The sequence below is a fragment of the Pseudophryne corroboree genome, chromosome 8, assembly GCF_028390025.1.
Source record: "Pseudophryne corroboree isolate aPseCor3 chromosome 8, aPseCor3.hap2, whole genome shotgun sequence".
Lineage (NCBI taxonomy): Eukaryota > Metazoa > Chordata > Amphibia > Anura > Myobatrachidae > Pseudophryne > Pseudophryne corroboree.
This window is the reverse complement of record NC_086451.1, coordinates 135,046,930-135,071,673: the sequence shown is the minus strand read 5'-3', so window position 1 is coordinate 135,071,673 and position 24,744 is coordinate 135,046,930. Positions and strand designations below refer to the sequence as shown.

At 45.8% G+C, this 24,744-nt stretch overlaps 1 protein-coding gene across 1 annotated transcript in view; it reads right to left on the bottom strand.

Moving 5' to 3' along the window:
- CENPI (centromere protein I) overlaps window positions 1-24,744 on the bottom strand; it is a 526,595-nt gene that overhangs the window by 469,596 nt on the left and 32,255 nt on the right. Inside the window, exons 2-3 of the mRNA XM_063936944.1 lie at window positions 12,341-12,482; window positions 12,108-12,245 (exon numbers count right to left, since the gene is read on the bottom strand). Of these exons, the coding sequence (XP_063793014.1) occupies window positions 12,108-12,245; window positions 12,341-12,434 (232 nt within the window). The 5' untranslated portion in view covers window positions 12,435-12,482. The remainder of the gene's footprint in view (window positions 1-12,107; window positions 12,246-12,340; window positions 12,483-24,744) is intronic.

Sequence of the window (24,744 nt, the reverse complement as noted above, 5' to 3'; positions counted from 1 at the left end):
TTGTAGGAGGGGTACTTTGATTATCACCTGCTGGGAATACAGCTTGTGAATTGTTTCCAATACTGCCTCCCTGTCGGAGGAAGACGTTGGTAAAGCAGACATCAGGAGCCTGCGAGGGGGAGACGTCTCGAATCTCCAGTCTGTACTCCTGGGATACTACTTGTAGGATCCAGGGGTCCACTTGCGAGTGAGCCCACTACGCGCTGAAACTCTTGAGACGACCCCCCACCGCACTTGAGTCCGCTTGTACGGCCCCAGCGTCATGCTGAGGACTTGGCAGAAGCTGTGGAGGGCTTCTGTTCCTGGGAATGGGCTGCCTGCTGCAGTCTTCTTCCCTTTCCTCTATCCCTGGGCAGATATGACTGGCCTTTTGCCCGCTTGCCCTTATGGGGACGAAAGGACTGAGGCTGAAAAGACGGTGTCTTTTTCTGCTGAGATGTGATTTGGGGTAAAAAAGGTGGATTTTCCAGCTGTTGCCGAGGCCACCAGGTCCGATGGACCGACCCCAAATAACTCCTCCCCTTTATACGGCAATACTTCCATGTGCCGTTTGGAATCTGCATCACCTGACCACTGTCGTGTCCATAAACATCTTCTGGCAGATATGGACATCGCACTTACTCTTGATGCCAGAGTGCAAATATCCCTCCGTGCATCTCGCATATATAGAAATGCATCCTTTAAATGCTCTATAGTCAATAAAATACTGTCCCTGTCAAGGGTATCAATATTTTCAGTCAGGGAATCCGACCAAGCCACCCCAGCGCTGCACATCCAGGCTGAGGCGATCGCTGGTCGCAGTATAACACCAGTATGTGTGTATATACCTTTTTAGGATATTTTCCAGCCTCTCAGCTGGCTCCTTGAGGGCGGCCCTATCTGGAGACGGTACCGCCACTTGTTTTGATAAGCGTGTGAGCGCCTTATCCACCCTAAAGGGTGTTTCCCAACGCGCCCCAACTTCTGGCAGGAAAGGGTATACCGCCAATAATTTTCTATCGGGGGAAACCCACGCATCATCACACACTTCATTTAATTTATCTGATTCAGGAAAAACTACAGGTAGTTTTTTCACACCCCACATAATACCCTTCTTGTGGTACTTGTAGTATCAGAAATATGTAACACCTCCTTCATTGCCCTTAACATGTAACATGTGGCCCTAAAGGAAAATACGTTTGTTTCTTCACCGTCGACACTGGAGTCAGTGTCCGTGTCTGTGTCTGTGTCGACCGACTGAGGTAAATGAGCGTTTTACAGCCCCTGACGGTGTTTGAGACGCCTGGACAGGTACTAATTTGTTTGCCGGCCGTCTCATGTCGTCAACCGACCTTGCAGCGTGTTGACATTATCACGTAATTCCTTAAATAAGCCATCCATTCCGGTGTCGACTCCCTAGAGAGTGACATCACCATTTCAGGCAATTGCTCCGCCTCCTCACCAACATCGTCCTCATACATGTCGACACACACGTACCGACACACAGCACACACACACAGGGAATGCTCTGATAGAGGACAGGACCCCACTAGCCCTTTGGGGAGACAGAGGGAGAGTTTGCCAGCACACACCAAAAACGCTATAATTATACAGGGACAACCTTTATATAAGTGTTTTTCCCTTATAGCATTTTAATATATATATATATATATATATACATACATATCGCCAAATAAGTGCCCCCCCCTCTCTGTTTTAACCCTGTTTCTGTAGTGCAGTGCAGGGGAGAGCCTGGGAGCCTTCCCACCAGCATTTCTGTGAGGGAAAATGGCGCTGTGTGCTGAGGAGAATAGGCCCCGCCCCCTTTTCGGCGGGCGTCTTCTCCCGTTTTTCTGAGACCTGGCAGGGTTAAATACATCCATATAGCCTCCAGGGGCTATATGTGATGTATTTTTAGCCAGAATAAGGTACTATCATTGCTGCCCAGGGCGCCCCCCCCCCAGCGCCCTGCACCCTCAGTGACCGCTGCTATGAAGTGTGCTGACAACAATGGCGCACAGCTGCCGTGCGCTACCTTATGAAGACTGAAGAGTCTTCTGCCGCCGTTTCTGGACCTTCACTTTTCGGCATCTGCAAGGGGGGTCGGCGGCGCGGCTCCGGGACGAACCCCAGGGTGAGACCTGTGTTCCGACTCCCTCTGGAGCTAATGGTGTCCAGTAGCCTAAGAAGCCAATCCATCCTGCACGCAGGTGAGTTCACTTCTCTCCCCTAAGTCCCTCGTAGCAGTGAGCCTGTTGCCAGCAGGACTCACTGAAAATAAAAAACCTAACAAACTTTTACTCTAAGCAGCTCTTTAGGAGAGCCACCTAGATTGCACCCTTCTCGGCCGGGCACAAAAATCTAACTGAGGCTTGGAGGAGGGTCATAGGGGGAGGAGCCAGTGCACACCACCTGATCCTAAAGCTTTTACTTTTGTGCCCTGTCTCCTGCGGAGCCGCTAATCCCCATGGTCCTGACGGAGTCCCCAGCATCCACTTAGGACGTCAGAGAAAATAGCTTTATATGCTGACGATATTCTGTTGTTCGTGGATCGCTATGCTGAATCTAGGCCTAAAATATTGGAAATTATTAATGAGTTCGGGAGCTAATCTGGGATCCTGATCAACTGGGAAAAATCCTCCATCACTCCACTTCGGGGTGAGATCCCTGCCTCTCCACTAATTACTCTCCCGCTACGATGGTTGAACTCCTTCAAATACTTGGGTATTTGGGTGTCAAATGACCCTCAAATTCTCCTCTCTTAATATCACGCCACAAATAACGTATCTTCTAGGCAAGGTGAGGGTCTGGGGGAAACTGCCCTTAACTGTTACAGGGAGGGTTAATTTAGTAAAAATGGTTTTTCAACCCAAACTCCTATATGTTCTGCAACAATCCCCTATTTACATTCCTCAGAAAGTCTTTAAACAAATAGATGGTCTACTCTCTTTAATTTGGGCTAGTAGGAGGGCACAGTTGAAACTTGATACCTTGACCAGGACTAAAGCTCTAGGGGGTTTGGCTCTTCCCAACTTTCGCATTTATTACTTCGCAGCGCAATTAGCACATCTCTGGGACTGGGTTAATGACCTTGACAGCTCGAGTTTGCACTCACAACTGGTCTTTCGGGAATATCCAGGTGGTTCTCCTCTGCGACTGCTTCTCTGTGGAAATGTCAGAATGTCGTCTTTACCGATCATAAAGCAATATATTACTATCTGGAGGCTGGCACACTCTGTACTGCAGGGACAAGGTATCGACCCCAACACTCCTCTGGACAATCAATATGGATTGCCAGAGCTGTGCCAGCTTCAGGTCAGGAGGGTTTGGGAGATGTGGGGAGTGAACTCTCTGGGTCATTTATACACTGGTGGGGTGTTTAGTTCATTTCAGCAGCTTCAACAGGAGTTTCATGTTCCCTCAGTATATTTCTTCCGCTTCCTCCAATTGCGACATGCTATGACTGCCCAGTTCCCGGATGGCCCTCCAACCCTCTCAGATTCCCCGGTTAAATTACTACTGCAAACAGTAGGATCTGGACATTTGGTTTCTAAAATATATGGTTGTATGCTTCAGATGCATCATGTAGATACACTTGTCTCCCTTAAGACTAAATGGGAATCTGATCTAGGTCCATTGTCAGATGACGTTTGGGAGGGTGCTCTGGGGTCTTGTCGGCTTTCAACTTCCTCTGTCCGATATCAGCAAATACAGTTGTTCATATTACACAGGGTATATATGACCCCGGTGCGGCTGTCGCATATCGGGGGAACTCATAGCTCGAAATGCCTTAAGTGTGGGAGTCTGGGAGCAGACTTTTGGCACAGGCTTTGGTTATGTCCCATGGTATCGATATTTTGGGAGGAGGTAGTACGAACTGTAGTTGATACAGGTATTCCTTCTACTATATTTACACCCCTAACGGGTTCACTACGGGTGGCCGGCGGTCGGGCTCCCGGCGACCAGCATCCCGGCGCCGGGAGCCCGACCGCCGGCTTACCGACAGCTTGGCGAGCGCAAATGAGCCCCTTGCGGGCTCGCCACGCTACGGGCACGGTGGCGCGCTACGCGCGCCACACTATTTTATTCTCCCTCTATGGGGGTCGTGGACCCCCACGAGGGAAAATAAGTGTCGGTAAGCCGGCGGTCGGGCTCCCGGCGCCGGTATACTGAGCGCCGGGAGCCCGACCGCCGGCAAACAGAAGACCACCCCCCCTAACATGTGTATTGGCAGTTATAGATGAGGAAATTCTGGACACACCCAGTAGACGCTACGTTATAAACCTCTGTGCTCTGGCCAAGGTATGTATAGCCAGACTCTGGCTGGCTAGTGAAGCCCTGACCATACAATCCTGGATTTCTTTGGTTAATGCTTCTGTTACACACGAAAAATTTGTATTCCTGGCCAGGAATGCTGAGAAAAAGTTTATTGCAGTGTGGGGAAGGTGGTTGGGTTCTCGCTATTTCAGGGATAAATACTGTTGAGTTTTAGAACTGCTTGGGTAAGTGGTGTTCCAGCCTTTGTGGGAGGTTTACGTGGTGGGTAGCCCGTGGCCGGCCGTATTAATGTAAGTGTGATTTTCTGTTATTTGGTATTAATGTGATTTGGATTGATGCATATATATCTATATATGTCTATATAGATACCTCTGGCGTGAAATGTCATTCCTGTTGTATTGCTATGTTACGGATGCTCTACTGATTACTGGTTTCGACTGGGATCCACATCTGTATATTGTATGCTGCTCCTTCTCTATGTACAACGTATACCTGCTGTTATGGTGTTTTTTGTTTATGTTGTTTCGTTTCCCCCTTTTTTCTGTGTTCTGTAACTGTATGTTTGTAACAAACAAATGTTGAAAACCCAATAAAAATTTATTGAATTAAAAAAAAAAAAAACACACCTTACTAAGGGAGGGTATAATGTAGGCTGCCATGAAGTATCTTGAAGAAATGAAATTATCGGTAAGTATAATTTGCTTTCTTCTCCTACGCTACTTCATGGCAGCCCTTACCTTTGGGATATACCAACACTCAGCACAGAAAGGGCAATATAAATGCTGAAAATTATAATTTGTTTATTCCAACGCCACATCAAGGATACTCTTTCCAAAGTGGGCATCCACAACATCTACTGCATAATGACTAGAGAATGAATGAATGAATGACCGACCATGTAGCCGCTGCACATATGTCTTTCGCAGACAGCCAAGCCTTCCTAGCCCAACAAGCTGCTACAGCCCTGGTAGAGTGCCTTTAGCTCCTCTGGAACCTTACGAGCATTGGAAATGGTTTGTTTTGTAGGTTTCTCGCCCTTCCTTGCTCCTGAATGTAACACGAACAGATGCTTTGTTTTACCAAACTAACTCTCTCCAAGTAGATTGCTCTTATTAGATCCAAATTATGCAATTCCTCCTTCTCATTCTGCGGATGTGGATAGAATGAATGTCCTGATTCCTGATTCAAATGGAAATCTGACACCACTTTAGGCAGAAAATCTGGATTAGTCTATCTGGAAGGAAATTGAGATAAGGCTCCTCTGACCACAGAGCCTGTAGCTCTCCAACTCGTCTGGCTGAGGTGATGGCTACCAAAAACACTATTTTCCCAAGTTAGAAATTTCATCGAAACTTCCTGTAATGGTTCAAACGGAGACAACATTAATGAATTTAAAACTAAATTTAAATCCCATGGAGCGAGAACCGACCTAACCCGAGGTCTTATCCTTTTAATTGCCTGACAGAACTTCACTAGGCTCTCCTCGGACAATCTTCGTTCCAACAGGACACTCAGAGCTGCTATCTGGACCTTGATAGTAGATACTGCCAGGCCCTTTTCAAAGCCATCAAACAAAAATTGTAAGACTTGAGACGTCTCCGCTTCCCGCGGTCTAAGCCTTGAACCGGACCAAGAAATTAAAGTTTTCCAGATTCTATAATAGACCTTGGAAGATACCTTTTTCCTCGACTGAATCAGTAAACAACCTGCTCAGATAAACCCTTCTTCCTCAGTAATTGCCATTCAATTTACATGCTGTCAAATGGAGTTGCTGTAGACTCGGGTGCAGCAATGGACCCTGATGTAACAGATCAGTTACTAGCAACAACGTCCATGGTTTCCCTACTGCCATCCTCAGTCCTGAGGGAAACCACACTCTTCGGCCAATATAGAAGAATTATGATCTGCGCTCTTTCCTCCCCGATTTTCCTTAGAATACGTGTAAATCATTGGAAATGGAGGGAATACATATGCTAGCTTGAACCTCCATGGGAGAGAAAAAAAACAAACAAAAAAAAAAAAAATAACACACACACACACACACACACACACACACTCTCCCCCTGTTCCTGGGAGATGATACTGGGAGAAGAACAGAGGAACTTTCGCATTGATGTGTGTGGCCATTAGATCTCTACCTGAGGCTGGCTGAATTTCTGTACAATCTGCCAGAACACGGTCGTTCAATTCCCATTCTCCTGGTAGCACCTCTTGCCTGCTGAGGAAATCTGCCACAGAATTGTCCACTCCTGGCACATGTAGCGCTGATAGGGACTCGAGATGACCTTCTGCCCATTGTAGTATGTTTGACACCTTCTCCATTAACACCTGACTTCTGGTGCCTCCTTGCCGACTGAGATAGGCTACCACTGCTACATTGTCTGAAAATACTCTGAGATGTCTCCCCTGTAATTACTCCTGGAAATGCCTAATCACCTTCAATACAGCTTTAATTTCTCTGGTTTGAAGACGGTATTCTGTCTTCCCGGTTCCATCTGCCTTAGCAGTTCCGCTGCAACAAGTGTGCACATCCTATTGCACTTGCATCTGTCGTTAGAATAAGATAGTGACAATCCGACAAAGCCGTCTTTCTGTCGACCAGCTCTGTCTCCATCCACCAGTCTAGGGAGTGTCTTGCCTTTTGACCTAACTTTATGCGATAATTCAGGGAATAACCTCTGCGACAGTAGCTTAGGATATCTAGCTGAAGATCTCTCATCCGCTATCCTGCCCAAGGGACTACGTCTATGGTGGAGGCAATCATCACTAAAAGACGCATCCCCTGGCGCAGTGTCACACTGCTGCACTCTTAGCAGAGAAGCCAGATCCCGAATTTTTGAGCACCTTTCTTCCGAAAGACCTATCGTATAACTGGTAGTATCCACCTGTACTCCGAGAAACTGGATCTTTTGCCTTTGTTCTAGCTGGCTTTTTTCCCCAGTTTATTAACCAGCCATGCTCTTGTAGGATCTGCAGCGTCACCTCCAATGCTTCCTTCACTCTCCGAACCGGCTCTCCGCATACTAGTAGGTCGTCTAGATATGACCAGATTGCTATTCTTCGTCCTCTTATCACGGTCACCAGTGCTGACAGGACCTTGGTAAATATTCTTGGAGACGTCTTCAGGCCGAAAGGGAGGCACGTAAACTGAAAATGTTTGCCCATGACGCAGAACCTTAGGTACTTTGTGCCGCCTGTCTACAGGTACATGAAAATAAGCATCCTTTATGTCTATGGATGCTAGAAAATCCTCTTTCCTTCCATCCTGTCAGGTGTATTTCATTGTCTCCATACGAAATTTTATTGTTTTAATATATTTGTTGAGCTGTCTGAGATCTAGTATAGTTCTAAAAAGTCTCCAGATGCTATTTTTTTTTTTTTTTTTTTTTATCAGGAATATCCTGGAAAAGAACACGCTCCTTTCTGAAGGCGGGACAGTCTCTACTGCTTTTGCCCTGTTTAGAAAAGCTAAACTGTCCTCCAGGGCTTTTAATTCTAGACTCCGTTGGTCTTTCCGAAATTACAAATTTGTCCGCTCTTGGGACCTCTGAGAACTCTATCCGGTACCCTCGAGATATTACGTCCAGTACCTATGTATCTTGGACTGAACGCTGCCAATGGTTGACAAATTTCTGAAGTCTGGCTCCTACTGGAAAGGATACCGGAACTCTGTAATAGTCATTATCTTCGTCCTCCTCTCCTGAAAGCCTGGCGAAAGGACTGCATATTCGTCCGAGGAATACCTTCCCGTATAAGCTCGTCCTGGCCTATAACTTCTTGCCTCCTTAAACTGCTGTCTGGAGGAAGGAATTGGAAATGTATTTCTTCTGTCTTGAGGTAACTTCGCTGATTTACCTCCTGACATCTTTTGTATAATGGCCTCCAGTTTATTACCAAATAGGAAACTCTCATACGGTAAGGACACCAGCCGGTTCTTGGAGTGCATATCTGCTGACCATGACCGAAGCCACAGGGCCCTTCTAGCCATTACACCTGCTGCCATGGATTTTGCTGCAAAATCTAGCACATCCAAAAAGGCCTCGCACAGATATCCTATGCCTTTGAGCATGATACCTAGGCTTCTTTGCAAATATTGTCTTGAGATCTTCTCCTCTACATCTGTAGACAACACTGATCCCCAAACTCTCAATGCTCTAGAAACAGACGCAACAACCACACCAGACTTTAAAGACACCGCTGAGGACATGTGTAACTTTTTCAACGCATTCTCCATACGTTTATCCATGCCATCCTTCAGGACCGCTCCGTCCTCTAACAAAAAATAGTAGTTTTAGACACCATTTCTGCCATTGCCGCATCCACTTTAGGCACTGCACACCAGCCCACAAATTGCTCATCTTCTACCGGGAACATATGATCAACCCGTTTAATATTGCCAAGTCTCTTGACAATATTCTGCCACTCCTTAGACACTACCTCCTTCAATGCTTTGTGAACCGAAAAACACCTGTTCTTTTTGGATTTATCCCCAAACAGTATATCTTTATCATCTGCTTTATCCGTCTGCTTATAATTCATGGTCTTAAATATATTTTTTAAGAGACTGTCCACAAGTTCCAAATTAAACTTTCTATCCTCCTCTTTCTCCTCCGATTCTGTACTAGAGGAAGCCTGATAATCAGCATAAATGCAAATCATTAGAAGCTCACTCGTCCAGAGAATCAATACTAGCCAGGGATCTAGACCTTTTATTTCCCTGCAAATCAGCCAGCTGTTCTTTAGTAACAAAGGATCTCTTCATCCAGTCCTTTAACTCCTGTAATCTGTCTGGATTGATTAGCCTGCTGAATATCACTCTGTGTACAATCCTCACAGGACTTCACATTCTCAGTAGAGGAAAAGACCTCATCACAGGCTGCACACTGCACATCCTTATGCCTCTTCTTACACAGTCTCTTCTTAGGTGGAGACACTACAAAAATAACAGCAATAAAATATTGGAGAAAAAAAATCTACACTAACCAAGCCTTTCTGATAAAAAATTAAACATAGAAAAAATGAAGACCTTGAAAAAAAGTGCCCTCTATGAGGACTTGCCTCTTCCGGGCACTGACCAGCTTTTGGGGAGAAGGCTCCTTTTCCATCCTGCTGGTAAGCATGTATCCTGCCCAGCTTATAGGAGTCTCAATCTGGGACTGCAGCGCCATTTATTTTAAACTAAATAATCATAGAGTAGCAGCGCTTTGAGCAGACCGTCCACAGCCTGACCCTCCTTACAGCACTTCCGCCCGCCAGCCGCACATCCCCTTCACTCCACTGCCCTTCCGGCCACCGCTACTTCCGGTTCCACCGGAGACACGGGGCGCTGCAGCGATCGGAGAAACCTGCACCTGGGGAGACTGCTCCAGGCAGCGGTCTTGGAGGGAGAGGGTCCTGCAGCACCCCTGAGCGGGCGGACACCTTAAGCTGAAATCGGGGACTTACTGAACTGCCCCAAGCACACCAGCCTTCCCCAGGGAGCCACCCTTTTCCAGTACGACTACAATGAGGCGTATTACTGGGAATAGAGGCAAGTCCAAGCACAACAAAAAACACCATTACCCTGTCCAGCTAGGAAACAGGAAAAAGACTAAATGGAGGAAGGGGAGGAGCAGGGCGATATACCCGAAATGAGTAAAAAAATTCCCTGTCTAAAGTTAGGAATGGGATACAATCCCAAAGGTAAGGGCTGCCATGAAGTAGCATAGGAGAAAGACCCTTCCTGGCAAGGTATTAAGGTTGATGACCTTTTATTGTATTTTAGTGATCCAAAACAGGCCTTCCCATCACTGTTGACTACATTAAGAGACAGTAACTTAATATCAGGATTTTTAATTCATTTTGAGAAAACTGAGGTTTTGACATTGGGGAGAGGCAAATTTGGGCTGGAACGATTTGTTTCCCTTCAAATGGGCTGGTTCCTATTTAAAAATATTTAGGTTTACGTATTCCACCTAATCTCGACGAGTTGTTTTCTTTTAATTTCTCTCATTATATTACTCAAATGATAGACAATTTTGCGATATGGCAACACCTTCCTATCTCTTATTTGGGCAGGTGTCACTTATATAAAAAGCTCTTTCCCCCGCCTACTCTATCCAATCCAGGTGCTTCGGTTATTATCAAAACCAGATGTTCATACCATAAATAAAGCCCTAACAAAATTTATTTGGGCAACCAAACACCCGCAAAAAGCACTTTCTAAATTGAAGCAACCTGTGTCATTAGGAGGTATTCATCTTCCTTGTCCAGAAGATTACTCCTTGGCCTCTAATTACAGGTATGCCATAGATTGGATAGGGAGTGGTAGTAACTTTGTGAATCATACCCTAGAACAAGCACTGAGACCTCAACATACTTTGGTGCACATATTACATTTTGCAGGAAACCCCACACTACCAGATATACATCATAACCCATTACTATATGCTCCCTGTAGAGCCTGGCGCATTAGCAAATTCATTATTCCAACCTTTATTGTTTAATCCATATTTTCAAGGTGGTGAGGTCAAAGGGGTTGTTTAAGGTTGGCACCTCCGGTGACTGTTTTCTGTATCAATTTTTGGATGCGGACTGTTCTGCGATCTTAACTCTCTCTCTTGAAAGAAAAACTACCCCGTTCTTCATTTTCCCTTTTTGCATATTTTCAAATGCGTAGTTTTGTCAATAGAAAATGGTCTTGTCTACGTCCCTATGATCGTACCTTTACCCTAGATGGCTTGGTACGGCTAAATCCAGACTCTCCTTATTCTACTTCTCTCGTATATTCCCACACTAGGCAGAGACTGGAGATATCTAAGATCACGACTGGATTAGCCAAATGGACTGAAACCTTTCCAGACACTGATCTACCTACAGTGATTCGGTGGTGTGATATGCTCTCCAAGCAACTGGTATCATCTTATGCAGAGATGCATTTCAATATACTGCATAGAGCATATTACACCCCGAGTCCGGTTTCTCATGGGAGTGTCGGACAATTCCCTATGCTTTAAAATGTACTGCACCAGATGCTGACATTGTTCACCGTTTCTGGGCATGCCGTATGGTACAAACATTCTGTAAAGACGTGCAGACTTATATGCAATTCCAAACTAATATCTTTTGAAATCACCATGGCTTGGGCTTTTTGGAATTATATTACTAATCACACTTCCCTGCGCTCCAAGGGGACGAAATGGTTGTTGGCTCATGTGGCAGCTGCTGCTAAAAAGATAATTTTGTCACAATGGATAAATTCAGATACAATATCCATATCTCTCATGCTACCCAGTTTAACCTATCTATAGCAAATGGACTGGGTAGATTGCTCCCTGGATGCTGAATCTTGCGCTATAAAACATTTTCTAATCTGGTTACCCTATGTACATACGTTACCAACCACCGCCGAGGAATATATATGCAAGGTAGTTCGTCTAACGACTTGGTACAATACAGAAATCCTTACCACTGGTTCTCCACCATTTTAACTCAACCTGTAGCTGTTAAGTCACTATGGCTTAATTGTGATGCTGATTATATGTCTGTCATATTGTTCAGTTATATTGTTATACTCTCAACAAGTGTTCTCTTTTTGTCGTCTGTGCTTCAAATGGGAGATTGTTAGTGTGTATAGTGGCATGCAACTTTGTGGGAATTGTGTAATTCTTGTCCAATAAAAAAAAAAAAAACCACACAACACCACACTAAAACTAATGGGAGCTTGTACAGTGATACACAATGTGATGTGCTCGATATCAAAGAAATGTAGGATAACATCACTTCAATAATTTACACTAGGGAAGAAAAAATAAAATCAATTAGAAAACCTATTTTGTTTAAAATATTACTATTCGATGTACAGCACTTACCTAAGTTGCCACTTAGAGCTTGTCGGACCAGAATATCTATGCCATCTGCAGGGATTCCATGTTGCAGTCCAAAAGTCTCTAATGCACTGAGATGCTGGAGCAGAAGAGTGTTTCCTCTAAGAAACACTTTTGAGTTAACTACAGACACAAACAGAACGTTTATAAAAATAAACTTTGCAATTTCTTCCTCAGTGTATCAGGATAAACAACAAGGTGCAAAAGGAGAAACTTACTGCGCTTGAAATATTGAAGTGCATTATTCATGAGGTTGACACTGATGTCATGTCTGCTCAAGGTCTGCCGTGGCCTCAACTTCGGAGTCGCCATTCATGTATCTTTCCCCACGGTCTGCGGGGTTCTGATTTTAACCAAGTCCTAAAATATTAATTATTACAGTATTATTTATTTCAAAGTTGTATTTACAGTTCATATTCTAAAGTACTGTAGACTACAATAAATGAATAAAATAAGGGGGTTGTGAATTAAACATTCATTCACAGATTTTGATCTCCAGGTTCCAGCATTCCAGGGTCCCCATAGCGCTTATCAATGAGCCCTCCGCATATAATACAATGGGCAAGCTCCATACTTAATGGGTAGAGACAGTTAATTTTTCAACACAACCTCTGACAGAATATATAGGAGCTCCTCCTCTCCAAGCAGTCTCCAGAACACTGAGAAACTTTGGATGCAAGAAACTATTTAGAAGAAAAGGTGTCACACAGTATAATCCAGTTTTCTTCACATAGCAGCTATTAGAATGTGATATACCAAAGTAAAACATCATGGTGGGTAATACTAGAGGCCAGTATACACTAGAGAGATGTGTGCTGAACGATCTGTTACAAACCGCTCAGCACAGCGCGATGTGTGCTGAGCAAAGTGTGTGTGGGCGGTAGAGGAGTTGTGTGAGACGCTCATTTCACCCAGTGGGTGATATGAGCGATGTGCTAGATTGTGCCTATGTGCGATGCGCTATTGCTGGGGGGCATACACACGAGATCCATGCTTAAAATCTAAGCAATCTAGTCAGATTGCTTACATTTTAGAATGGATCTCTCTGTGTGTACTCCCTTTAGAGCCAGATTTAATTATCCGCAGTAATTAACAGAGGGCTAATTGGTTTGCCAGGGCTACTCAATTACAGACTGCAAGGTGCATTTAACAAAGATTTCTGTTTGAGCCAGAGGGAGGCTGGAACAGGAATCCACGGTACATGCCCTTATCACAGGTGCTGCAAATGCATTAACCCATAGCTCCGGGTAGTTACCCGGAACCTATGGGTTAATGTGAATAGCCGCTACCAGCCTTTTCCCCATGCAGTAAATGAACATGGCTAATTGAATGCTTTATATAATATTTATTTTAGTGGCTGCATGAAGAACAATGTCTCCTAAACTAAAAACCATAGAAGAATAGAAGATCCACCTGGTAGTGACTTGGAAACACGTGAATAGACGTCCACTTGCTGCTTTACAGCTTTTAGGGAGGAAGCACTGTCCCTGAGCGCTGCGACTGACCTGTGTCTGCCACCACCAAGGACAAATTTTCTGACATGCAGGCTATAGTTGGAGGTTGATTCCAGGGTGACCATGGCCCAGTTATACAAGGAGAAAGGCACCTCATCGGGATCCATCTGCTTGATACTCCACAAAGAGCTTGGTCTGAGTGAGGTTTCTGCATGCTGGGTGCCTCATCAGCTGACTCAAGAGCAGGAGGAGGCCTAAGTGACTTGGTGCCGCAACATGCTAGCCAAGTGTGATGGCAGTTGCTCAGGCTCTGTCTGGGAGATCAGTGGTGATGAATCCAGGATCTACAGGTTGCGTCCCGAGACTAGTCGGCCAAGTGGACCTCAATTCAGCGTGGCCAAGCAGATGTTTCTGTGGCCAAGACTGGTCAGGTAGCTACAGTACCACTCTCGTGCAGCAGCACACAGTCTGTGGACTGGTGCGCCAACCAATGCTTGCTGCAAGTGATGAAGACATATCTTGCGCAATACAAGAATTTGCACTCGTGGTGTCCTTCTCCATCATGACAGTGCACCTGAACACAAGAGTCCAGGAAAGTGGTGGATTTCCTGGCCCATGATGCATCCAGGAGCTTGGTCAACCGCTGTACAGTCTACACCTGGCTCCTTGCAACTTCATGTTTCCACAAATCATGTGCAAGATGCGTGGAATTAGTTTTAACTCGCTGTAAGCAGTAGTGAAGACCTTTACCAGAATGTAGAAGACATACCTGCTTTGGACTGGTCCAGCTGCTGCATCAAGTGTTTTGAGTGCATGCAACTATGCATCGACTCCTCTGGCAAATACTTTGTAATTATTACCTTGCTTGTAAATACAATACTTTTTGTGCATCTGGAAACTTATTCCACACACCTCATACCTTCAAGTACAATCGTGACAGCCACAAAAAAAATTGAAGTACCAAGCTCTGGCTGCAAATTCCCAGGCATAACTCACATTTAGTTATCTTTATGCCAACAATTAACCACATGTAGTGCAAGTCTTTTTACAGTAGAAAAATAGGATTTTAATTACCTACCGGTAAACCCTTTTCTCTACGTAGAGGATGCTGGGGTCCACATTAGTACCATGGGGTATAGATGGGTCCACTAGGAGCCATTGGCACTTTAAGAGTTTGAGAGTGTGGGCTGGCTCCTCCCTCTATGCCCCTCCTACCAGATCCAGTCTAGAAACTGACCGAAGAGATGGACATCTTCAAGAGAAGGATTACACAGATAGTGGCGAGATTCACACCAGCTCACACACAAGGCAACCCAAGCTAACTAGCTTAAACATCAGCAACAGCTGAACAGGATTACTTACCAAGTAACAAAACAGTACTTACCCAAAACTAAGCAGTACTGAACTAAATAACCACTGCAGGATAACCAAGCGCTGGGCGGGTGCCCAGCATCCTCTATGGACTACGAGAAAAGGATTTACCAGTTGGTAATTAAAATCCTATTTTCTCTTACGTCCTAGAGGATGCTGGGGTCCACATTAGTACCATGGGGATGTACCAAAGCTCCCAGAACGAGAGGGAGAGCGCGGAGGCTCCTGCAGAACAAATTAACCAAACTTAAGGTCCTCAGAAGCCAAAGTATCGAACTTGCAGAACTTTGCGAATGTGTTCGACCCTGACAAAGTAGCTGCTCGGCAGAGTTGCAAAGCAGACACCCCCTGGGCAGCTTCCCAGGAAGAACCCACCTTACGAGTAGAGTGGAACTTAACAGATGTAGGACATGGCAAGCCTGCTGTAGAATACGCATGCTGAATAGTGAACCTGATCCAGTGAGATAATCTGCTTAGAAGCAGGACACCCAATTTTCTTGGGATCCTAAAGACAGCGAAACGCGTCAGAGGTGGGTCTCCAAGAAGGACATCCGATTGTGGCCATTCAACGGTGGAACTTTTTCCTATGGTCAGTCCAAGCACAGAAGGTTAAAAGGACTCTTCCAAAAATGCACCTCTTTTCCATGCAGGATTAGCGCCAATGGACTTACCGGTCCTTCAGATAATTTTCAAAGGTAACTATAAACATCCTTTAGGACCTTGCGAATGGTCCACGTTTGAAAGATACCAGCTGAGCCGCAAATTATCTAGGTTCTATTCTAGTGGACTCTAAATTACACAGGACCTTGTGAGTGAACTTGCTTGACCGTATAGAGAGGTTAGCCATTTTTTCATCCAAATTTGATTGAGAAATATGTATAATGCTTATATTTCTGTACACCAATGTTATTAATTCTTATTAAGAAATTGTAATGTGAATTTTATTTATAGTATTAAACTTAAAGTTTTTATCATACTAATTGTTACACCATTTTGCCTATCACTTGAATCTATAGCGCTGTTTTCTTTGTTGATATTGCTTAGATTTTAAGCCTGATCATTCCGTGTGTACCCCCTACAGCGATAGCGATGCGCGGGGCTATCGCTGGTGCTAGATTGGCCAATCTAGCAGGTCGCTCATTTCACCCGCTGGGTGAAAGGAGCGCCCGCCCTCCCCCGCACGCTCGGCACACATCGCGCCGTGCTGAGCGGCAGGAGAGATGTGTGCTGAGTGGTTCGCTCAGCACACATCTCTCCTGCATCGGCCAGTGAGTACTGGCCTTTACAGTATCAACCAATTGCTCTGTTACTGAATAGGAGAACATCACCAATAATATCCAGCACTTAGCTATATGCAGCTGTTTGTGATGTATTGAAAGCAATAATAAGAATTTACTTACCGATAATTCTATTTCTCATAGTCCGTAGTGGATGCTGGGACTCCGTAAGGACCATGGGGAATAGCGGCTCCGCAGGAGACTGGGCACAAAAGTAAAAGCTTGAACTAGCTGGTGTGCACTGGCTCCTCCCCCTATGACCCTCCTCCAAGCCTCAGTTAGGATACTGTGCCCGGACGAGCGTACATAATAAGGAAGGATATTGAATCCCGGGTAAGACTCATACCAGCCACACCAATCACACCGTACAACCTGTGATCTGAACCCAGTTAACAGTATGACAAACGAAGGAGCCTCTGAAAAGATGGCTCACAACAATAATAACCCGAATTTTGTAACAATAACTATATACAAGTATTGCAGACAATCCGCACTTGGGATGGGCGCCCAGCATCCACTACGGACTATGAGAAATAGAATTATCGGTAAGTAAATTCTTATTTTCTCTAACGTCCTAAGTGGATGCTGGGACTCCGTAAGGACCATGGGGATTATACCAAAGCTCCCAAACGGGCGGGAGAGTGCGGATGACTCTGCAGCACCGAATGAGAGAACTCCAGGTCCTCCTCAGCCAGGGTATCAAATTTGTAGAATTTAGCAAACGTGTTTGCCCCTGACCAAGTAGCTGCTCGGCAAAGTTGTAAAGCCGAGACCCCTCGGGCAGCCGCCCAAGATGAGCCCACCTTCCTTGTGGAATGGGCTTTTACAGATTTTGGCTGTGGCAGGCCTGCCACAGAATGTGCAAGCTGAATTGTACTACAAATCCAACGAGCAATCGTCTGCTTAGAAGCAGGAGCACCCAGCTTGTTGGGTGCATACAGGATAAACAGCGAGTCAGATTTCCTGACTCCAGCCGTCCTGGAAATATATATTTTCAGGGCCCTGACTACGTCCAGTAACTTGGAGTCCTCCAAGTCCCTAGTAGCCGCAGGCACCACAATAGGCTGGTTCACGTGAAACGCTGAAACCACCTTTGGGAGAAATTGAGGACGAGTCCTCAATTCTGCCCTATCCGTGTGAAAAATCAGGTAAGGGCTTTGAGATAAGATAAGGCCGCCAATTCTGAGACACGCCTGGCTGAAGCCAGGGCTAACAGCATTACCACCTTCCATGTGAGATATTTTAATTCCACAGTGGTGAGTGGTTCAAACCAATGTGATTTTAGGAACCCCAAAACCACATTGAGATCCCAAGGTGCCACCGGGGGCACAAAAGGAGGCTGTATATGCAGTACCCCTTTGACAAACGTCTGGACTTCAGGCACTGAAGCCAGTTCTTTTTGGAAGAAAATCGACAGGGCCGAAATTTGAACCTTAATGGACCCTAATTTTAGGCCCATAGACAGTCCTGTTTGCAGGAAATGTAGGAAGCGACCCAGTTGAAATTCCTCTGTAGGGGCCTCTTTGGCCTCACACCACGCAACATATTTTCGCCAAATTCGGTGATAATGTTTCGCGGTTACATCCTTCCTGGCCTTTATCAGGGTAGGGATGACTTCTTCTGGAATGCCTTTTTCCTTCAGGATCCGGCGTTCAACCGCCATGCCGTCAAACGCAGCCGCGGTAAGTCTTGGAACAGACAGACAAAGTCCCTGCTGGAGCAGGTCCTTTCTTAGAGGTAGAGGCCACGGGTCCTCCGTGAGCATCTCTTGAAGTTCCGGGTACCAAGTCCTTCTTGGCCAATCCGGAACCACGAGTATAGTTCTTACTCCTCTCCTTTTTATGATTCTCAGTACTTTTGGTATGAGAGGCAGAGGAGGGAACGCATACACTGACTGGTACACCCATGGTGTTACCAGAGCGTCCACCGCTATTGCCTGAGGGTCCCTTGACCTGGCGCAATATCGGTCTAGTTTTTTGTCGAGACGGGAAGCCATCATGTCCACCTTTGGTTTTTCCCAACGGTTTACCATCTCTTGGAAGACTTCTGGATGAAGTCCCCACTCCCCCGGGTGAAGGTCGTGTCTGCTGAGGAAGTCCGCTTCCCAGTTGTCCACTCCCGGAATGAACACTGCTGACAGTGCTATCACATGATTCTCCGCCCAGCGAAGAATCCTTGCAGCTTCTGCCATCGCCCTCCTGCTTCTCGTGCCGCCCTGTCTGTTTACGTGGGCGACTGACGTGATGTTGTCCGATTGGATCAATACCGCCTGACCCTGAAGCAGGGGTTTTGCTTGACTTAGGGCATTGTAAATGGCCCTTAGTTCCAGAATGTTTATATGAAGAGATGTTTCCATGCTTGACCACAAGCCCTGGAAAAATTTTTCCCTGTGTGACTGCTCCCCAGCCTCTCAGGCTGGCATCTGTGGTCACCAGGATCCAATCCTGAATGCCGAATCTGCGGCCCTCTAGTAGATGAGCACTCTGCAGCCACCACAGAAGAGACACCCTTGTCCTTGGCGACAGGGTTATCCGCTGATGCATCTGAAGATGCGATCCGGACCATTTGTCCAGAAGATCCCACTGAAACGTTCTTGCATGGAATCTTCCGAATGGAATCGCTTCGTAAGAAGCCACCATTTTTCCCAGGACCCTCGTGCACTGATGCACTGACACCTGGCCTGGTTTTAGGAGATTCCTGACTAGCTCGGATAACTCCCTGGCCTTCTCCTCTGGGAGAAACACCTTTTTCTGGACTGTGTCCAGAATCATTCCTAGGAACAGGAGACGTGTCGTTGGAATCAGCTGCGATTTTGGAATATTTAGAATCCACCCGTGCTGACGTAACACTAACTGAGATAGTGCTACTCCGACTTCTAACTGTTCCCTGGACCTTGCCCTTATCAGGAGATCGTCCAAGTAAGGGATAATTAAAACGCCTTTTCTTCGAAGAAGAATCATCATTTCGGCCATTACCTTGGTAAAGACCCGAGGTGCCGTGGACAATCCAAACGGCAGCGTCTGAAACTGATAATGACAGTTTTGTACTACAAACCTGAGGTACCCTTGGTGAGAAGGGTAGATTGGGACGTGGAGATAAGCATCTTTGATGTCCAGAGACACCATATAGTCCCCTTCTTCCAGGTTTGCTATCACTGCTCTGAGTGACTCCATCTTGAATTTGAACCTCTTTATGTAAGTGTTCAAGGATTTTAGATTTAAAATTGGTCTCACCGAGCCGTCCGGCTTCGGTACCACAAACAGCGTGGAATAATACCCCTTTCCCTGTTGTAGGAGAGGTACCTTGATTATCACCTGCTGGGAATACAGCTTGTGAATGGCTTCCAAAACTGCCTCCCTGTCGGAGGGAGACTTTGGTAGAGCAGACTTCAGGAACCGGCGAGGGGGAGACGTCTCGAATTCCAGTTTGTACCCCTGTGATACTACCTGCAGAATCCAGGGGTCCACTTGCGAGTGAGCCCACTGCGCGTTGAAATTTTTGAGACGGGCCCCCACCGTGTCCGAGTCCGCTTGTAAAGCCCCAGCGTCATGCTGAAGACTTGGCAGAAGCAGAGGAGGGCTTCTGCTCCTGGGAAGAGGCTGCCTGGTGCAGTCTTTTTCCTCTTCCTCTGCCCCGGGGCAGAAATGAGTGGCCTTTTGCCCGCCTGTACTTATGGGAACGAAAGGACTGAGTTTGAAAAGACGGTGTCTTTTTCTGCTGAGAGGTGACCTGGGGTAAAAAGGTGGACTTTCCGGCCGTTGCCGTGGCCACCAGGTCCGATAGACCGGCCCCAAATAACTCCTCCCCTTTAAACGGCAATACTTCCATATGTCGTTTGGAATCCGCATCCCCTGACCACTGTCGCGTCCATAACGCTCTTCTGGCAGAAATGGACATAGCACTCACTCTTGATGCCAGGGTGCAAATATCCCTCTGTGCATCACGCATATATAGTAATGCATCCTTCAAATGCTCTATAGTTAGTAATATACTGTCCCTATCCAGGGTATCAATATTTTCAGTCAGGGAATCCGACCACGCAACTCCAGCACTGCACATCCAGGCTGATGCGATTGCTGGTCGCAGTATAACACCAGTATGTGTGTATATACCCTTCAGGATATTTTCCAGCCTTCTATCCGCTGGTTCTTTGAGGGCGGCCGTATCAGGAGACGGTAACGCTACTTGTTTAGATAAACGTGTGAGCGCTTTATCTACTCTAGGGGGTGTTTCCCAACGCGCCCTAACCTCTGGCGGGAAAGGGTATAGTGCCAATAATTTATTAGAAATTAGCACTTTTTTATCGGGGGAAACCCACGCTTTATCACACACTTCATTTAATTCATCTGACTCAGGAAAAGCTACTGGTAGTTTTTTCACTCCCCACATAATACCCTTCTTTGTGGTACTTGTAGTGTCAGAAATGTTCAATGCCTCCTTCATTGCCGTGATCATGTAACGTGTGGCCCTACTGGACATTACGTTTGTCTCCTCACCGTCGACACTGGACTCAGTATCCGTGTCTGGGTCTGTGTCGACCCACTGAGGTAACGGGCGTTTTATCGCCCCTGACGGTGTCTGAGACGCCTGGACAGGCACTAATTGATTTGTCGGCTGTCTCATGTCGTCAACAGTTTTTTGTAAAGTGCTGACATTGTCACGTAGTTCTTTAAATACAACCATCCAGTCAGGTGTCGACTCCCTAGGGGGTGACATCACTAATACAGGCAATTGCTCTGCTTCCACATCATTTTCCTCCTCCTACATGTCGACACAATCGTACCGACACCCAGCACACACACAGGGAATGCTCTGATAGAGGACAGGACCCCACTAGCCCTTTGGGGAGACAGAGGGAGAGTTTGCCAGCACACACCAGAGCGCTATATATATCTATAGGGATAACCTTATATAAGTGTTACTCCCTTTTATAGCTGCTGTGTATAATTTAGCTGCCAATAGTGCCCCCCCTCTCTCGTTTTTACCCTGATTCTGTAGGGACTGCAGGGGAGAGTCAGGGAGCCGTCCTTCCAGCGGAACTGTGAGGGAAAATGGCGCTTGTGTGCTGAGGAGATAGGCTCCGCCCCTTCACGACGGCCTTATCTCCCGCTTTTTTCTGGAAAACTGGCAGGGGTTAAATACATCCATATAGCCCAGGAGCTATATGTGATGTATTTCTTTTGCCATCCTAAGGTATTTCTGTTTTTATTGCGTCTCAGGGCGCTCCCCCCCAGCGCCCTGCACCCTCAGTGACCGGAGTGTGAAGTGTGCTGAGAGCAATGGCGCACAGCTGCAGTGCTGTGCGCTACCTTAGTTGAAGACAGGAACGTCTTCTGCCGCCGATTTCACCGGACCTCTTCGTTCTTCTGGCTCTGTAAGGGGGCCGGCGGCGCGGCTCCGGGACCCATCCAGGCTGAACCTGTGATCGTCCCTCTGGAGCTAATGTCCAGTAGCCTAAGAAACCCAATCCACTCTGCACGCAGGTGAGTTCGTTTCTTCTCCCCTTAGTCCCACGATGCAGTGAGCCTGTTGCCAGCAGGACTCACTGAAAATAAAAAACCTAAAATAAACTTTTACTCTAAGCAGCTCAGGAGAGCCACCTAGCATGCACCCTTCTCGTTCGGGCACAAAAATCTAACTGAGGCTTGGAGGAGGGTCATAGGGGGAGGAGCCAGTGCACACCAGCTAGTTCAAGCTTTTACTTTTGTGCCCAGTCTCCTGCGGAGCCGCTTTCCCCATGGTCCTTACGGAGTCCCAGCATCCACTTAGGACGTTAGAGAAAATAAATTACTACTACAGAGTACGAAACAATCGTTCCCTCATTGTAGATGAGCGCGTCACTGTTAACATATAACATTCAGCTACATGCAGCCGTTTAGGATACATTGTGAACAGCTCAACAACAACTTGAGGGCAGCAGAACATTGAAACTTAGTACAGGTTGAGTATCCCATATCCAAATATTGCGAAATACGGAATATTCCGAAATACGGACTTTTTTGAGTGAGAGTGAGATAGTGAAACCTTTGTTTTTTGATGGCTCAATGTACACAAACTTTGTTTAATGCACATAGTTATTAAAAATATTGTATTAAATGACCTTCAGGCTGTGTGTATAAGGTGTATATGAAACATAAATGAATTGTGTGAATGTAGACACACTTTGTTTAATGCACAAAGTTATAAAAAATATTGGCTAAAATTACCTTCAGGCTGTGTGTATAAGGTGTATATGTAACATAAATGTATTCTGTGCTTAGACTTAGGTCCCATCACCATGATATCTCATTATGGTATGCAATTATTCCAAAATACGGAAAAATCCGATATCCAAAATACCTCTGGTCCCAAGCATTTTGGATAAGGGAGACTCAACCTGTAACACTCAGATCAATTTGCCAACCCTCAGACTACATACGGTGAACATACATCTGCAACATATCAGTTACTTGAATAACCAAGTCCATTACAGAGAAATTCATTCATGTTATATACTTTGTGTTGAGGAAGAGTTTGTCTATTTCAATTATAAACTGCAATTTCCCACAGAAATCACAATGTTTTGTAATAATTGAACATGTTATACATAATTAAATGAAAGCATATTAAAAAAAAAAAGTGAAGATTTAGTGTCGAGCAAGTGTTCTTACTGATAAGAGTGTATGTTACAATCACAGCAATAAAAGGCGGAGTGTGCCAACAGTGATGTACAATATAATATTTACTATGTCATCCACAATAGATTTAACAAATCTTGCGGACAACGAGGATTGAGAGCGTTTGCCAGTGATACAACTATTACAATTCAGTTGGGTGCTTAGAAAAGGTTACAATCACTGCATTAAAAGGCGATGTACAGTGATGTACAACACAATATTTACTTTGTCATCCACAACGGATTAATAAATTCTGCTGACAGCGCTGACAACGAGGATTGAGAGCGTTTGCCAGTGATACAATTATTATAATTTAGCTAGGTACTTTGAACATACTCACTTGAGGGTGAGTCAGTTAAATTATTCTATCTGCTGTAATATACTAGAGCAGTATATACTGCCAGCAGCAGACCCTTTGAATTATCACATCCCAGATTATATCGGAGGGCTTGGTTTGAATTGAACGGATATAAGTGACTAACTGCTTGATAAATATTAATATAAATCTTTATTCACATCAAATAAGAGACAGTACATACAATATCATTAGAGGCCATAGGACCCAGCAATCAATTATAAGAGCAGTGCACGACACATTGAATACAGTGTGTTTTTTAACAATATATGTAACACTTTGTTTTGTCATTTGGTATCGGTTTTAATATTTCAGTTACAGGCCTTTTAACAATATTAGATTAAGAGTTATATTTTGTGTCCATTTATTATTTTGTACGCCACCTCAGGCCAATCCTTTCCCCGAGAACAGATCATACAGGACAAACAGAGACCAATTTTCTGTGACGAGCAGTCCTCACATAGATTTTTAGAGCCCTTACAACATCTAAGGACTTTGATGAAATTGAGGAATCAGTCACAACTGGCACCACAATAGGTTGGTTCATATGAAATGCCGACACAACCTTCGGAAGAAACTGCTGACGTGTCCGAAGCTCAGCTCTGTCTTCAAGGAAGATCAAGTATGGGGCTTTTACATGACAAAGCCCCCAGCTCCGACACACGTCTAGCAGAAGCTAAGGCCAACAAAGTGACACCCTTCCACGTGAGAAACTTAACCTCAACCTCCTGTAGAGGCTCAAACCAGTCCGACAGGAGGAACTGCAACACCACATTAAGATAACAGGGCGCTGCAGACAGAACAAAGGGAGGTTGGATGTGCAGAACTAGTGGTCACTTTAGAATTCGGGCAGGGCGCTGGACTGAGAGGGGCAGAAGCGTGCGTCCAAAGAAGGGGCGTGGTCATTCCACGTAATAAAAGCGGGCGGTTCAGCCCACAGATGTTAAAACAGGGGGCGTGGGCGGCGTCACTGTTGGGGGCATGCCCAGCACCTACGGAGGTGCTGGGCTTCCCCCAAGCTCTAGAGGCGTGCATGCACATGGCATCTTTACACGCTGGGAGGGCAGGAAGCGGGCAGCTGTTCTAGCAGGGTGCCGCAGAAAGGGCAGGGCGGATCTTGCCCTTAAAAAAAAAAAACCTGGGCAGGGCCCATATCCCCACCTGCTTGCAGGAAGAGGAGAAAAACGTCCCCGTTGAAACTCCACCGTAGGAAACTTCTTGGACTCGCACCAAAATACCTTTTTTTTCCAAATACAATGGTAATGTTTAGACGTTACTCCTTTCCTAAGCTGTATCAGGATAGGAATAACCTTGTTCGGAATGCCCTTCCGAGCTAAGATCTGGCGCTCAACCTCCATGCCGTCAAACGTAGCCGCGGTAAGTATTGATAGGCGAACGGCCCCTGCTGCAGCAGGGCCTCCCGAAGAGGCAGAGGCTCTTCTAGCAGTAGATCCAGAAGATCCGCGTACCAAGACCTTCTTGGCCAGTCTGGAGCAATGCCGATCGCTT